This window comes from Leishmania mexicana, chromosome 32 (assembly GCF_000234665.1).
Source record: "Leishmania mexicana MHOM/GT/2001/U1103 complete genome, chromosome 32".
Classification (NCBI taxonomy): Eukaryota; Euglenozoa; class Kinetoplastea; order Trypanosomatida; family Trypanosomatidae; genus Leishmania; species Leishmania mexicana.
In genome coordinates this window covers 861,565-876,601 of record NC_018336.1, presented here as the reverse complement: position 1 = coordinate 876,601, position 15,037 = coordinate 861,565, and the positions used below count along the sequence as shown (strand labels likewise).

Sequence of the window (15,037 nt, the reverse complement as noted above, 5' to 3'; positions counted from 1 at the left end):
TACTCAAGTGGTGGGCTCGAGCTAGGCAGAGCCTGGCTGCCCCGGGAAGCGCTGCGTTGGTGAAAGGAAAGTCGCGAAAAGCCCCGAGCAGCTGCGAGGGCCTTCCCCGTGCACTCAGAAGCATCTCCGAAACAGTTGGGGATGCGACAGCGCCGGCTGTCGGATTAATCAGAGAAGCCGTCGAGAGAGGAGCCGCGCACAGCGACAGGGACGAAAGAGTGGGGGAGAGGGGAGAGGAGGGAAGACGAGAGCGCATTCGCCAAACAGGAAACAAAAAAAAGCACGGCAAACACGGAGAACGGCAGACGGAGTAGGCGTGTGCTTGCCGCAGAAAACTGTGCATCGACGGTGTTTGTATCGACGCAGCAAGTCCGCTGAAGAAGAAGGCGACAGAACAAGTAAAGCGAACCCAGTAGAACCACCCAGCACGGCAACAAGAGTACCAGAGAGTAGAGAGACCCCGAAGATGAGGGGGTATGCATGCAGCAAGAGCTGACGAGATCACCCCCAACTCTTCCAGCAGAAAGCACAGTGCGTGGCGCGCGGGCGCTGGTGTCGCACTAAAAGGAACAACCAGCCCGACTGCGCACCCCGAGAACGGGGGACGACAACCAACCCAGGAAGAAATAGAAAAAGCTCACAAGGGGCTGTGAACAAAAGACGATAGCGTGCGAGAAGATGGCAAGGCGGCGGCAGGGAGACGACAAATCCGTGGGTGTGAATGGTGGTCAACCTGTCCACATGAGGTACAGTGATGGCAGGTGCTGGTGAACGGGAGAAGGGGGAGATCGGAAAACAAAAGGGGTGGCGGGTGGGGAAGGGCACGACAAGACACACAAAAAAGCCGAAGGCATGCAGGGAAAGATTAGAGAAGCGCTCCACCAAGACGAGGTCTCTGCTTCACTTCCGCCGCAGCGAATGATGTGGCGGAGAGCACAGGAATACCGCAGCGGCCTCTTGCCAACACGCGGGGGAGGGGGAGGAGGGTGTCTTCCGACGACACGCCTCACAGCACATCCGTTCTTTTTTGTTTTCACATGTGCCGAGTGGAAAATACACGAACACGCAAGCACGCGCCAAACTTGAATCGCTACAGCACCGTGCAACGATCGGCACTTCAGTCGAGAAGGAATCCAAACAGGAACAGGTGTGCGAAACCAGAATCAAAAAAATAAAAGGCGCTCAGTCGGATACATGGGGCACAGCCAACCCACCAGCTGGTGGACGGAGCGAGGGCGGATAGCAGAGAGCAGGCTGACTGATGGAAGGCATTTTGAGGGGGTATTTTTCAGCGTGTCCATTCTACCGTGAACAAGTCAACAAAACGTGCTCCTTACACAGCCACAGCGCGCCCAGCCCCTGCTGCGCGGCGGGCTGCATCCCTCGTCGCCTAGGACGAGCCGTCTGCCGTCGAATCGAAGCCGTGCGTCTAGCGGGCTCCCCCTCTCCTTCCTCGCCCCTTCCTTGCCTGCGTGCGGCGCGACCAGCTCCACACGGAGCCTCCGCGTGGGCTGCACGCACTCATCCAAAGCGAGCGACATCCAGGGTCGTCGTCTAGAGCCGAGGCGGTGGCGCCTGCCGTGCGGGCAACGGGGGGTGGCCCAGGTGCATGCCAGATGAGCTCAGGGACCAAGCCCGCCAGCCTCAGGCCAGGGCCCTCCGAGGCCCCGCGCCCCCCCTGCCTGTGTGCCATGCTTCGCCCTCTCGGTCGCTTCATGCGGCAGCATCCCATAATATGGTGTGGAGGCTCCCCACGGTGGGGGCCGGGAGGGCCCCCCGTGGTGCAACTCGAGGGTGCTCTCGCCATGCCCCGGGCACCTGCGCCCCATCAGCCCGCACCGGCCAGACGCAGGAGGTGCTGCATGCTTCGCGCACATGCACAGTGGAACTCATTCGTGTGCATCGCTTCACGTCTTGTGCGTGGGGCACTCCTGCTCTGCGCCCCTCTTCATGCCTCGCCTGGATGCGATGCACCATGCCAGCTCAGCCTGAGAGCGCCTGCGCACAGTGCCCGCATTTTCGCACGACTGGGTCTGCGGCAGCACGGTGTCGCTGTCGGGGAGTCTTGCCCGCACGCGCAGCGAGAGGTCGAGCGATGCCATGAGCCTGTGGCGCCAGGGGCACTCCGCCCTCTCCTCAACCCGCACGCCCCTGGGCGGAACTGGGTGTGTCAAGCGGAAGGGGCCCACGGAGAAGCATGGGCCGGCGCACAGAAGACAGCTTTCGCCCGCCGTCACCTCGCTTCGTTCCTCCCCCTACACCAAACACACGTAGCAAACATTAGCCAAGGGGGCAGGCCTACGAATACCGTTTGGTGCCACTCAGTGAACCTTTCTTCCACTGTATACAGCAAAGGTTAGGCCCTGGATCACGCTCGGCATCACAGCAACGCTGCAAAAAAGTAGAACGATCGTTGACCGGCGCGCATGTTCGTTGAGCGCGTGACAAAATATGGCGTGAGCTGGTCCAAGTGTGATCATGGCTGCAAGTCTCTTTTCAGCACGGCACCAGCCCACACCTGTCTACCGACACTAAGACCCCGCTAGCCGCACCCGAGAGTAGGCTGTGCAGGCTGCTTCGCTTCCTCACAAAGAGTCAGAGGGGGGCCGCCACTGGGCCCCGCGTGATACGGCGGAGAGGCGGCCGGCATCATCAGAGGAGAAGAAAACACGATGAAAAAAAACGAGAGCAGCACAAGTACGCCGCCGATGAAGAGCTTATTCACCCGTGTGTCTGAAAAACAGCGGTGGCACTGGGAGACAGCGGCGCATTCTCGTCTCACCTCTCTGTCGCTTGGGTAGGTGCGAGCAGCCAAGTGGATAACAAAGGAGTGGCTGAGCAGACCGTCGCTGCTTGCCGATTCGCGAACGGCTAACAGTCTGCGTCCTTGTCTCGTCCCACTCTACGAGTATAACGGGCTAACAACTCGCTTCTACCTTGCGCCTTCTATCCTGTTAGAACGCCATCACTGCCTGTTCCTCCCTGCTAACCCTTCCGCGCTTTCCGAGCTGCAACGGCAGCAGCGCATGAGGTCGCCATGTCATCGCCCACAGACTCCATCTCCGCCTCCCGCGCCGCGTCATCGTCGAACTCCACAGTGGGCGTTGAGACGCCATAGGCACTGTCATCAGAGAAGGAAAACGCCGAAGTCGCATCGGCAGCGTCCGTGCTTTCACTCATCGACAGAGTCTCTACAGCTGAGGTCACGGCCTCCTTCGAGAAGAACGTGTAGTCCCCGAGTGCCCCGTGCATCGCCTCACCTTTCGCAGCGGTGCCCTGACCCTTCGCCATGTTTGTCAATGCAGCGAAATACATGCGCTCCGCCTCCTCCTCCAGCACAGACTCCATGGACTCTTCGTCATCCACAGCGTCCTCGATGGAGTCTGCCTTGGCGTCCGCCTCGCCGTCGGCGTCACCGCCTGCCGTCTCCATATGTGCGGTCTGCCGCAGGTCAGGGGAACGGCACTGTCCTTGAGGAAGCGTGCAGGATGAATTGATGATTGTGTGTGCGTCCGCTGCCCTTGTCACCACTTCGTCCAGCCCGTCCACATCCTCCTCGGTCGTGCCATCCACGCTGCCGTTCAGGTCCAGGGAGAGTTGCTCTTGAAGCAGAGCCTCCAGAAGAGCCGCTTCCGCCGTCGCGCTCGCAGACGTGCTAGGTGAGCGAGCAGTCTTACCGGTGTCGTCGAACCTCGTCACCTCAGGCGACGCGGAAGCTATGAGAGTAGAAGAGTCCCTCCGCGGAGGAAGGGCGGCGCCATCTTGCCGGCCATCCTTCAGTTCCTCAGGCTCCTTCTCCTCAGTGAGGAAGTCTGGAGCAGTAGCGGAGGTGTCCGTGTCGTCCTCGTCCACTTCGGCAAACAGCTCCTCGATGGACGGCGGCGCCGCAGACGCGTTGGAGACGGGCTGCAACAAAGTGGTCTGCCCATCTGCCGCGTGGCGACCGGCATCCGTGGCACTAGACGACACACTCACAACGGCTTTGGCGGTGAAAGAGGAGGCCGACTCGCTGCTGCTGCTGCTCAGCAGATGAGACGGCCATGTCAACGACGCATCGCTGCGTCGACTCCACCGCGAGAGTAATGCATCAGCAACAGCCATTGGCCTGCCGCGGCTGGCGACCCCGTCAAGACTTCCGCATGAGGCGTGCATGCAACGACGCGCACTCACGCAAGGGCATGCGGCACACGGTTTGGTCGCGGCTGCCTCTATGGGGCTCGCACCTAAGCCAAAACTGAACCGCCAAAGACGCGTTCCATACAGCGCGGGCTGCGAGCAATGGTGACGCATGGACTGTACACCACGCAACGCCAGGAAACCACGTGACACGAACATGGCAGTGACGGGGTCACCCACCACACAGTCCGGTCTTCCAGCACCTGTGATGAAGTCCTTGGGCGACACCTACTCACTATTACGCACGCACACACGCACACACACGGGGAGGCAAGCGCGGAGACAGTTGAACGAACGGCAGGCAGAACAAACCCTCTGCAAGAAAGTAAACGAAATAGAAAAAAATAAGAGATGGAGAAAAGTGGAACCGTGATGCCTACAAAGGTAGCCGTGTCTGTGAAGAAAAGCAACTGTGAGCCAAGGTAGTGCTCTGAGAGTGAGGGGAGGGGATGGGGCGAATAAAAGGCAGTCGGGGAGTACGTCTGTGGCTGTGTATACCTGTGCCGGCCTGAGCACGCCTGCTGTTTCTACGCGGCACGTGCGAGGGAGGCGGCGCACAGAAGAGCTCTCACTCCGAACGTGCTCGCGATTCGCGAGGGTCACAGTGTGTTCTGGCGTATCTGTGAATCAGTGATGGTCGTGCGGGTGATGGCCACTGGGACCGCGCGTGGTGGGTGCACGTCCCGTGAGAATGGAAGAGAAGGGAAGAAGGCAAGCAGCGGCGTACTGTCGTGTGCTATAGGTGAGAAGGTACCTGTGCATGTATACTCATGTATGTGGCCGAGGAGAAGGCCGCTGTTACCGATGTTTGGCCTCGCCGCCGCGCAAGATCTGACACTTGCAATGGATCGTGACAGTGGAGGTAAAGAGAACGACGAGAGAAGGGTGTGAGGAGGTGTGGCGGGCGTATAGTGCCACGTCAGCGATAGAGAAGCAAGTGAGCTTGAGCTCTGGCGGAATGCAATGGCGCCAACTCGACGTGAACGGGTTAGCGCGAAGTAAACAGCGGGTGCGGCAGCCCAGGTCCATCAGGCCTGCAAAGCGCGTGCATACTCCCTCGCTCACGTATCCGCTAGACAACGTGGCAAAAAAAAAAAATCATGCACAGTCCGCTCGAGACGGGGATTGAGAACAGCAGGTGCTGCTGTTGCACAGCTCTTACCCATTCACAGTGTCAACCTCAGCTGCCGTGATTTCCCGATGAGGGAGCAACGGCGCGGGGAAGGAGGGGCACCAAAACCGCAGAAGGTGCGCTGGATTATGAGCTTGGCGTGTGCCTGTGCGTCAACGTGCCTTTTCGGTGCTTCGGTCCAATCGATGGGCCAACCTCGTGTCGACCTCAGAAGTGGTGCTGCGATAAAGACAGAGGTGCAAAACAAACAAGGCAGAGAGAAGCGCGTACACGTGCTCCGGTGCAGCCGCACGTCACGCACGGATGTGAGACGGCAGCAGTGAGAGGACAGGAGTGGGGAGATCTAGAAACCGTGCAAGCGGGGCAAATAAAAAAAAGAGCATGAGAGGAGGATGAGCAGTGTGTGCGTCTAAGATGGGCGTGTGTGCCACGTAATGGGCAACCAGAGCGCTGAAGACGACAGCTGCCCGCTTTGCGCGCTCCTTCACGGCCGCAGCCACAAGAGCCATGAGCCTGACAGCAACAGAGACACTGAGAAAGGGAGGAGAAACGGCTACTCACGCGCCATGATCTGCAGGAGGCCGTCGATGAACGCGTCTATCAGCGCCTGCCACGCTTCCCTCTCGCTCCCCAGCGGTGCCAAATACGTCTTCTCCGTCGGGCACGCCATCTGGTGGAACAATAAAGATTTAGCCGTCAGCGGCTTTGGGGGCTGCTGCAAGAAGTCACGCTTTGCACGCGTCGCGGCGCCCTCGATGGGAGTCGTCCGCGGCACCGAGGAGGATGGCGCGGCGTCCGCCAGCGGTAAAAAGGCATTTTGAGGACCTGCACTTGGTCCCGCACTGAAGATTCGCGGATCGGGGGCGCACCGGCCACTAGCATTGAGCCCGCTTTGCCCGCGTGAAGACGAAAGCGGTGATCGTGTCGGCCCTGCGCTCCACTCATCGTGATAGTTCGCGTAGGCATCATCGGTGCCGAGGAAGTTCTCCATCGCCCACGCACGACGGTGCTCACTGCACAAACGATGCCACGAGGCTGAAGCGCCCTCACGCCTGAGGAATTCCTCGTCCGCCTGCTTGGCCTCCCCCTCGGCTGTCGTCGAAAGGAGCGGGCTTCTTGATGGATCATGTAAAGCTGCAGCGGGCATGCGGGCGAGCGCGCTGTCGCTGGGTGCAAGCGCAACGAATGCAGCGACATCGTGGGTAGGTGGCACAATCGGGGGCGAGTCGGACCGCGAGCAACACCGCTCGGCCGCCTCTGGGCTGAGTGCGGCCCTCAGCGCCGAAGACTGCCCAGCACCTGACGCCGCGGAAGAGAAATATACTCGCTTGTCTTCAAAGTAGCGGTCCGCCCAGCGTTGGAACACGTCCGGCGGAGGGCAGTCACCTGTGAGCAGGAAGCGCTGATCCTCTTCCTCGTAGTGGAGGTCGCGTATACGGGCAAGCAGCTCGCCTTCGGGTCCTTCGCTGGATGGCGAAGGCGGCAGAGCCCGTCGAGGCGAGGTGGTCCGCTGATTTACCTCTGAGGACCGCACAGACGATCTAGGTTCCTCTGACGCCGCCTCGTGACCGCGGTCGTCCATGAAGTCCTTCCGCTCTTGCGCTTCCTCCGTCGCGTCGCCGAATGCCTCATCCTTCGCCCCAGAGTTAGGCTTCTTCTCCGCGGTGTACCGGTGCACTTCCTCGAAACCGGCGGGTGCGTCTTGGTCGTGAGGCACCCTGTCCCCATTGCGGTGGTCAGCATGGCGAGGCAGCGAGGTGGACATTGAAAAGCTCCTCATCCGGCTCTCCCCGTCGTCCTCATCAGGAGCGCTCACTGGCACAGATGTGCGCGGACATAACAGGGAACGCGAGCTCGCGGAGGGCCTTCGCCGCAGCCGCTGCCTGGATGGTGGCGTAGCAACGAGGCGGAGCGTCTCTTCGGGCAATGGAGAGGGAGAAAGCTCCGCTGAGCGCGCACGCGCGAGATCGCTGCCAAACGCGTCCACACAGACAACGCGGCACGCGGAGGTGTCTGGGAGGCGGCGATGGTCCTGCTGCGATTTGGCCAGCCTATAGCCAGCGCGCTCCTCGCCCACAATGTGATGCCACTGCATACTCGCATCTAGCACGAGCCACTCGCGAGCAGCAGCCTCCTCCTGCTGAATGAGGTGGCAGCGCTGCGCGATGAGAAACAACTGCTGCTGCGCTGCCTCGGCGCAGAAGCAAGACGAGAAGCGATCCAACCACCCGCCATCCTCCGCGCTACTGTACGTCAGCCGCGCACGCACCGCCGACAGGGATGCCTGACGCGATGACGGCGATAGCACAGCACCAGCGAGGGCCAGCGAACTCGTCCGCGAAAGGTGATGCGATGGAGATGATACAACCGAGGCGGTCGGCTGGCCCTCACCATGGGCGATTTCAGCACCGTGGACATGTTCCGCCACAGTCCCAGCTACGCCACAGTGGACAGATGTATGGACAGCGTCTGGAGAAGAGCCCGTAGCAACGCAGCCGAGGACGTCATTGGGGGTCAGCGTCAGCGCCTCGAGGGGGCGGTGCACCGACTCTTCTTTCGGCAAGCCGCTGCGTGGCGACACAGGAGTTATTACGGTTGTATTTCTCGTGGAAGACGGCACGTCACACGGCGACGTCCGCTGCCGGGGTTGCGACGATGTCACCGATGCGTGTCTGAGCGGCGAGGTCCCCTGTCGTGCTGCGGCGGAGAGACGATGAAAAGGCTCGACGAAAAGTGCAGCGTCGACGTGCGCCTTGATTGACGGCACTGCGAATCCCGGATCTCTCCTCGTGAAGGCGGTCGTGGCGGGTGCTCCATCTTCCCTTGTGGCAGCTTGAAAGGTGTTCTCGCTGTCCACGTGCTGCGAGCTCCGCAGCCGTGAACAGCGGCGGGTGTGCGCAGCGATTGTCTCACTTTCAGCTGTACTAAGGAGCACAGACAGTCGCCCTCGCTGCCCTGATGGCGTTACCTGCTGCGGCTGCGGGTGCTCGCGTGCAGTCGTTGAGGGGCAACCAGCTCTTTGACAGCTCCAGGGCTGCACTTTGCGTGAAGCGGCACAGGAGGACGGCGCAGAAGACGCTGCAGCAGAGGTACAGTCTGGTCGGGTATCACGCACCCGATCATGTGCATCACCGCCTCTCGTGCGAGAAGAGCCCGATACCACCAGACCGTCTCTGCCCATGAGGTTAATGGGCCATGTCCGCATCCTTGCCGTTGCCACGACGTCAGAGACGCCACTGTGCTGATGCGCCTCACAAGGCGCACCAGCGACTGAGCGGCATGGCGACGGAGACAACGGCACGTTTTCCACGCAAGTGCCACGAGCGCCCGTGTGCGGTACTGGCGCCTGCCTGTACGCCTCAGCCCGGATTGAGCCGCTTGGGCGGGAGAAGGATGTCTCTGCTGGTCGCCCGTCGTGAACACGAGGACGATGACTATGTGCTCCGTCGCGAGTGTGCGGCCGCGTGTTATCGTGGCGAGCACCCTCGCACGGCCGGCCGCCGGGGTGTGGTGGCTGCCATGCCGCTGTGGTAGCTTCTAAATCGTACCCAGTCCTTGTTGATGTCCGAATGAAACAAGGCTCAGCCAGGTGCGAGGAGGGATGGCGTGCTGATGGAGCGGCCCGAGATGACAATGGCGGCGGCGTCGATGGCGAAAGAGCTGCAGCAGCACGGTTCACAAAATAGTCAGATGACATGGTCTGACGAGATAAGCGCTGGTCAGCCAACACAGGTCGCCGCGGCGGCAACAGCGAAGACGGCGAAGTCGCTGCTGTCGGTGCGAAAAGAAACGCGGTGGTGCGGGTGTATGCCACCACACGTGGAAAACCTCTGCCGCAGCCGCTCTGGTCGCCATCAAGGCGGCTGTGATACCTTGAAGGAGCGGCACCACCACCAGCGATGGCGACAGTGAATGGAGTGGCCATGATTACCCGCTGAGGAGGTATCAAGCCGTGAGTATTCGCATTCTTTCTCCGTTACGAGGCCGTGTTGAGTGATGTTAGCGAGCTTGTGAGGGTCTACGTGTGGCGATCGATGATGAAAAGGGTAGCGGGGCAGCACCTTGGTCCTACAGTGATTCAAAAACGCAAAATGCGCAGAGGGCGTGCACAATGAGGTCGGTGCGCGGGTGTGAGGGGAGAGGGATATCGCCCGCGGATAAAAAGTCGGCAAGAGAGAGAAGAGTTATTCACGAGGCGGGAGCATGAACGTAGACAAGGGAGGCTGTGGGGGGAGTGCGTATGAAGCATAAGAGAGAGGCAACGCAGGTGTGGGAGGGTAGGTAATGGTTACCACCTAGGCAATCCTCGATTAATGCCACGCTTCCGAAGTATAAAGGTTGGAAGGGCAAGCGCAGGTTGCAGACGCCTGCCCGTCCACCGCTGTCGCCGTTTTCTTCGAGATGACTGACAACAATGTTGCGAAGAGCCGGCAGCCACAGGCGGAGATAAACAAGCGTGCCTAGTCCGTCATTCCCCCTCTCCACGTGTGCGTGCTTGACGACAAGCATCCCTCACCACCTCGGCACAGCTCCACCCACCACCCACCTGTCTTCATCTGGGCCTTGCTCTTCTTGCGAAGGCTCTTGAGAGGCAGGAACGGTACGCCCCCGCCCGCTTGGGGCCTTGATCGGGGGGGGACATGGCGCCCTTCCTTTTGCTTTCCATCCAGCTGGGCATTGTGTTGTCGATGCACTTGTCCTGCTTCTTCTTGGATGCGGCAGAGAGGAAGAGAGAGATATTCAGAAAAAAACGGCGGCCATAGCACGATGAAAGACAGTGAGCACAGATGTCGTTAGAGAAGGATGGAGAGAGAGGAGGAGGGGCGGGGAGAGGGGAACTCGTGAGGCAGCAGAGGCCTCCTGGCGTCCATCACGTGCCCGTAAGCAGAGAGACACAAAATGCACGTCGATGGGCGAAAACGCGGACGGAGGAAAAAAAGAGAGCCCGCTGTAGATGCGTGTGTAGGTGGTCGTTGCCTCTCACGCCCCCTCCTCCTTCACTCTCTGAGGTCTGCACGCCAAGAGAACCAGCCGTACGTGAAGGCAATGAAAGGAAGACAGCAAAGCGAAGGTGAAGCAACGGAAAGCAAAAAAAAAAGCAAGCGCGCGCCGCACAGAAAACAACCAGAGAAAAATAGCGTTGCCGAAGAAAACAACGCCTCCAAAGATGATGATGATCATCATCCTCCTCCTCGTCAGCATAAAAGCGACGTCTGACAAGAGCACACAGTGAGAGATGCACGTACGAGCATAACGACGGGAAGCGGGAAGCCGAGAGCACTCGTCATGTGAACAGCATCAGAGACAGAGAGGCAAGAGGAACGGGGCAATGCTCTCGAGTTCCTCTCTCTGCGTGTACGTGTGTGTGTGTGTGTGCCACGCTCCTGTTTGTTGCCTCCTCCTTGCGCTGCACAAGTGACGCACTGCACCATCGCGGTGGTTCGCGCTGCGTTGATGGCCCTCAAAGGCGGATAGGACGACAAAAAAAAAACAGAGAGTCAGCGTCGAACACAGAGAGAGCGAGTGAGTGATCATCACGACAACGGATGGCAGGACAGCCAGAAGTGGATGCAAGACACGCACACACACAAACAAGAAAAAGAGGGAGAGGAAGACCGGTTGTTGTTGTTCTTTTGCCCTGCCCTTCGTTTTCGATGTTTGGCGGATGCTTCTACGAGAGGCAGAGGCCGTGGCGACACGCCACTGGAAATACGATAGACGAGAGACGCCTTCACACATCTAAACAGAGAGAGAAAGATGGATGCTCATGGACGCAGACGGAGCAGGGGGAGGAGAGATAAGAGGTGCATGCATCGTCAGGGGCTGTAGAAGTACAAGTACAAACATGTTTGAGTGTATACGAGTGTATAAGTGTGCGCACAAAACATGGATAGATTTTTTTTCGTATCGTCGTGCAACGCTGCATTCCGCACAATCCCAGCCCAAACCTGTCCTCCGACACCAAGAGTGGGGTACGAGACCCGGATACCCCGGTGAGGTGGCCGGCACCATTAGGATCAATGGTACAGTGGAGACAATAAATATACCCAAACGAACGAAAGAAAAGAGAGAGGCATCGGTGCTCACGAGAGGAGAGGAGGGAGAGAATCACCGTAGAGCTGTCGCAAGGACAGAACAAATGGGGGCGGCAGAAGGAATCAGAAAAACAGGCCGTGTGTGTGTGTGTGTGTGTGTGTGTGTGTGGTGGGGGAGAGGGAGGGGGATGAAAGGCAAAGCACAACAACCTCAATAAAACAACGCAGTAAAATGGAGAAATGTATATGCCGCATGTGCGGCTCGTAAAAGCGTGGGCGAGCAGACGCCGAATCACGAAACGGTGAACATGGAAACTGGAACAACAACAAAAAAAACGGAAGCAGTCAGCGACGCAGATGAAAAAGCGTACAAAGAAACGGAAAAGGGGACGGAGAAGAAAGAAAAAAGAAAGAACGCAAGTAAGACGTGTCCATCCATGTCGGGGTTTGTATGGCGGATGCACACACACACACATATATATATATGTGTATATACAATCGGCGACGGCGAGAGACTGAAAAAGAAGAGCATCCCCAGGCTTCGGTGCTGCACCCGGCGTGCTGCACTTTTCCTTGAGTTCTGCTGGCATCATCCACCACCTCGTGCATCGGACACGTTCGTGCCTCCACACACGCCCAGGCGCATGCGTGCGCCTGTACCACAGAGACCTCGCCATCGAAAAGGGAAACACACAACTGCGCCTCTACCCCATCTCACTACAGTTGGCGTGTGTTCTTTCCTCATCTTTTGAGCGGGAAATCGAAAGCAGAGGGGGGATCGTGATGGAGAGCATGAGCGCACCGACCGTCTCCCCTCCCCCCTTTCCATAGAAGTGTCGCCACCATCCGCAGCGCACACACCTGCGCACGCACACATACCCGCCTGTTTCGCTCACATGTTCTTTTTTTCCTGCGGATATGAGGGTAACACACGGGAAGAGGGAGAGGGGAGGGGGAGGCGTGACGCGCACAAGACTATATAAACAAAAAAGACCTTTGCTGCTGTTGTTGGTGTTTTTCTTGCTGTTGTGCTGCCGCTAGCCACTCCGCAAGAGCCAAGCACAAAGGTGTAACAACGAATAATCGGTGGCGTAAATTCGCGTGAAGACGGAGGAAGGCGACACACACACACACACAGAAAGGGGGGAGGAGGAGGAGAAGAGAGGAAAAACAAAGAAAAAACAATCACGTCAGCGTGCTTGTGCCAGCGCCCCTTCTCGCTTCTCTGATCGCGGTGTTGTTGTTTCGCCATTGCTGGCTTTGCATGCATCGATATGAATGGCGCTTGACACCGTTGATCCATTTTTGCAGCGCACGCGCCACTGAACGCGAATGCGGGAAAACGTGGGGTGCACGGAAGAGGGAGAAGGGGCCGTGTGGCAAGAGCAAGCACATGGAGACAGAGAACACGAGGCAAGATCGACGTGGACAGATGTTTCGCTTCGCCATCGTTTCGTTTTTCTCGTTCCGTTTTCATTTGTTTGCACGCAACACGCAAGAAAAAGAAAAGGCAGATGGCACATCAACCAATGAAAAAAAAGGATTCGGGGGCGAGGGGGGAGAGAGAGAGATCGGAATGGACAACCGACATCAAGGAGCCGTGACACTTTAGTGCGGCGGTGCCTCCGCTGGCGAGGCATTGTAGGAAGCATGTCTGGTTCTCTCCTCATCTTTTTCGTTCTTCCGCTCCGGCGTGCACTGCCTGCGACCCCACCCCCTGCTTCAGCAATGATGGGAAGATGAGGGCGGTGCCAGGAGAAGTAAAGTTGATGCGACCGCAAGCACAGACAGATATGCTTATCCACTTCGCCGAAGGCCATGCTGAGCGTAAGTGCCACACTGGAAAATCAAAAACAACCGACAAACAGAAGACAGACAACGGGCACTGTCGCTAGGCAATCGAGGTGCAGGCGCACGCAAAACGGCGGCGATCCTTCGCGGTGGCACGGCTACAAAGGAGATTTGATCGAGCTGGCCAGAGCGTGTTTAACTTCTTATCCCCGGAGCAAGACGAAAGGAAAGCGAGCGAGTCGTCTGCAACTCTGTGGAAGACAGGAAGAGCTGTGGACGTCAGCGCAGAGAGACGGTGAGATGCGCAGAGGCACCAGCGGTGCCAAGTCCATGCACGCAGACAGGATTACAGTGCAGAGTAAAGCGTTGAGGCGGATATATATATATATATCGATGAAAGCAAAGCACGCCAGTATCGTAATGAAAGTCAAGACACCACCGCCAACGCTCCTCGGCCACCCGATGACCTCTACAGAAAAGAAGAGCGACACAAACAAAATACGCCCGCGCACGTAAGCACGCGATCAGGTCCAGACCAGAGGAAAAAAGAAGAAGTTCGATACGAAACACAAGAGGGAGACGCGCAGAGACCAGTTTCTATGATGATCACACACAGCACTGACGGGATGCACGTCCGAGCCCGGCCTCAACTCGATGAGCGCACAGACTACAAAAAAAAAACAAGCGGCAGCGTGATACCCACACCACAGCGCAGGCGAAAAGGAAGCAGAGCCACAGAGCGAGTGCTGAGTTGTATGGGCACGCATACACACGTCTTTCTTTCGCTCCTCCTTTGGTTCTGTTGTTGTTTTTCGACTCCAGCGTACGCTACGCGCGCGCGCCCGAGAGAGAGAGAGTTGACGACGATGACGGCGGTGGTGTACACGCGGTTTGCGCTCCGACAATGAACAACAGCAATCAGCAAGAGGAGAGGAGAGAATAACCAAACAAAAGCAAGGGGAGGGGAGGGCGGGCGGAGTACACGATGGTGTCGCCAAGGGAGCGGGCAGGCACACTTATCTACATGAAAACAAGCCAAAGTGGGATATGCTTGGATCCGTGTGCGAGAATGATGCTGGCCCAAGACAACAGAAAAAGGGGAGGGGGAGGGGGGCATTCGGCCCAGACAACAAAATACGTGCGGCGGCGGAGGGGAGACGAAGTCCAACCAGCAAGCAGAGAGGAAGAAAAGAAAATAATAAACATAAAAATGAAGCGGGCAAGAAACGGCGAGAGAGACAGAGAGAGGGGGAGGGAAGGGGGGGCAGTGTAACGAAACGAGCGCAGACATGAAGGGGGCGGAGGGCGGAGAAAGAGTGGACAGCAGCCCTGGCGGCATGCCATCTTCCAGATCCCCTTTGTTTTGTTTTCCCCCCTACGCTTCTACCATTCTTCTTGTGTGTGTGTGTGTGTGTGTGTGTGTGTGTGTGTGTGTGGAATAAAGAACAACACAGACGCAAAGGAAAACATTGATCTCTCCATGAAAGGACGCGCACACACACACATATATATATAGATATAGATAGATATAGATAGATATAGATAGATATAGATATATTCTGTACATGTCATGGAAATGAGTTGAAGCAGGGGAGCAAAGAAACAAAATGAAAATAAAAATAAAAACGGACAAAGAGCAGGTAGACACACGCACAGACAGACACGCCACCGTCACCGTCACCTATATTCTATGGAGCTCGAAACATCTCGAGAGAGAGAAAACCGAAATATTGCAGAGCACTTCTATGGCAATGGAGGTACAGGAGACAGAGAGAGTCATCACAATCCCTGCCCCGCCCTCCCTCCTGCCTCCCCAGTGACAGCGCGTCGACATCGACGCCAAGAAGGCACCGAAAGAGGGAGATCAAAACATTTGGTGGAATCTTGGGTGCATGTTCACCTT

The 15,037-nt window shown here is 57.9% G+C and overlaps 2 protein-coding genes across 2 annotated transcripts; both read right to left on the bottom strand.

Moving 5' to 3' along the window:
* Positions 1-2,985: 2,985 nt before the first annotated feature.
* On the bottom strand, positions 2,986-4,152 carry LMXM_32_2200 (hypothetical protein, unknown function; the record flags this gene model as incomplete). Its single annotated transcript, XM_003878426.1, has 1 exon — positions 2,986-4,152. One exon carries the CDS (start codon positions 4,150-4,152, stop codon positions 2,986-2,988), a length of 1,167 nt encoding a protein of 388 aa, XP_003878475.1.
* A 1,709-nt stretch (positions 4,153-5,861) lies between these two features.
* LMXM_32_2190 (hypothetical protein, unknown function) lies at positions 5,862-9,233 on the bottom strand (the record flags this gene model as incomplete). The annotated part of the gene is made up of 1 exon (XM_003878425.1): positions 5,862-9,233. The coding sequence occupies one exon, from the start codon at positions 9,231-9,233 to the stop codon at positions 5,862-5,864; it is 3,372 nt and encodes a 1,123-aa protein (XP_003878474.1).
* Between the last annotated feature and the right edge of the window lie 5,804 nt (positions 9,234-15,037).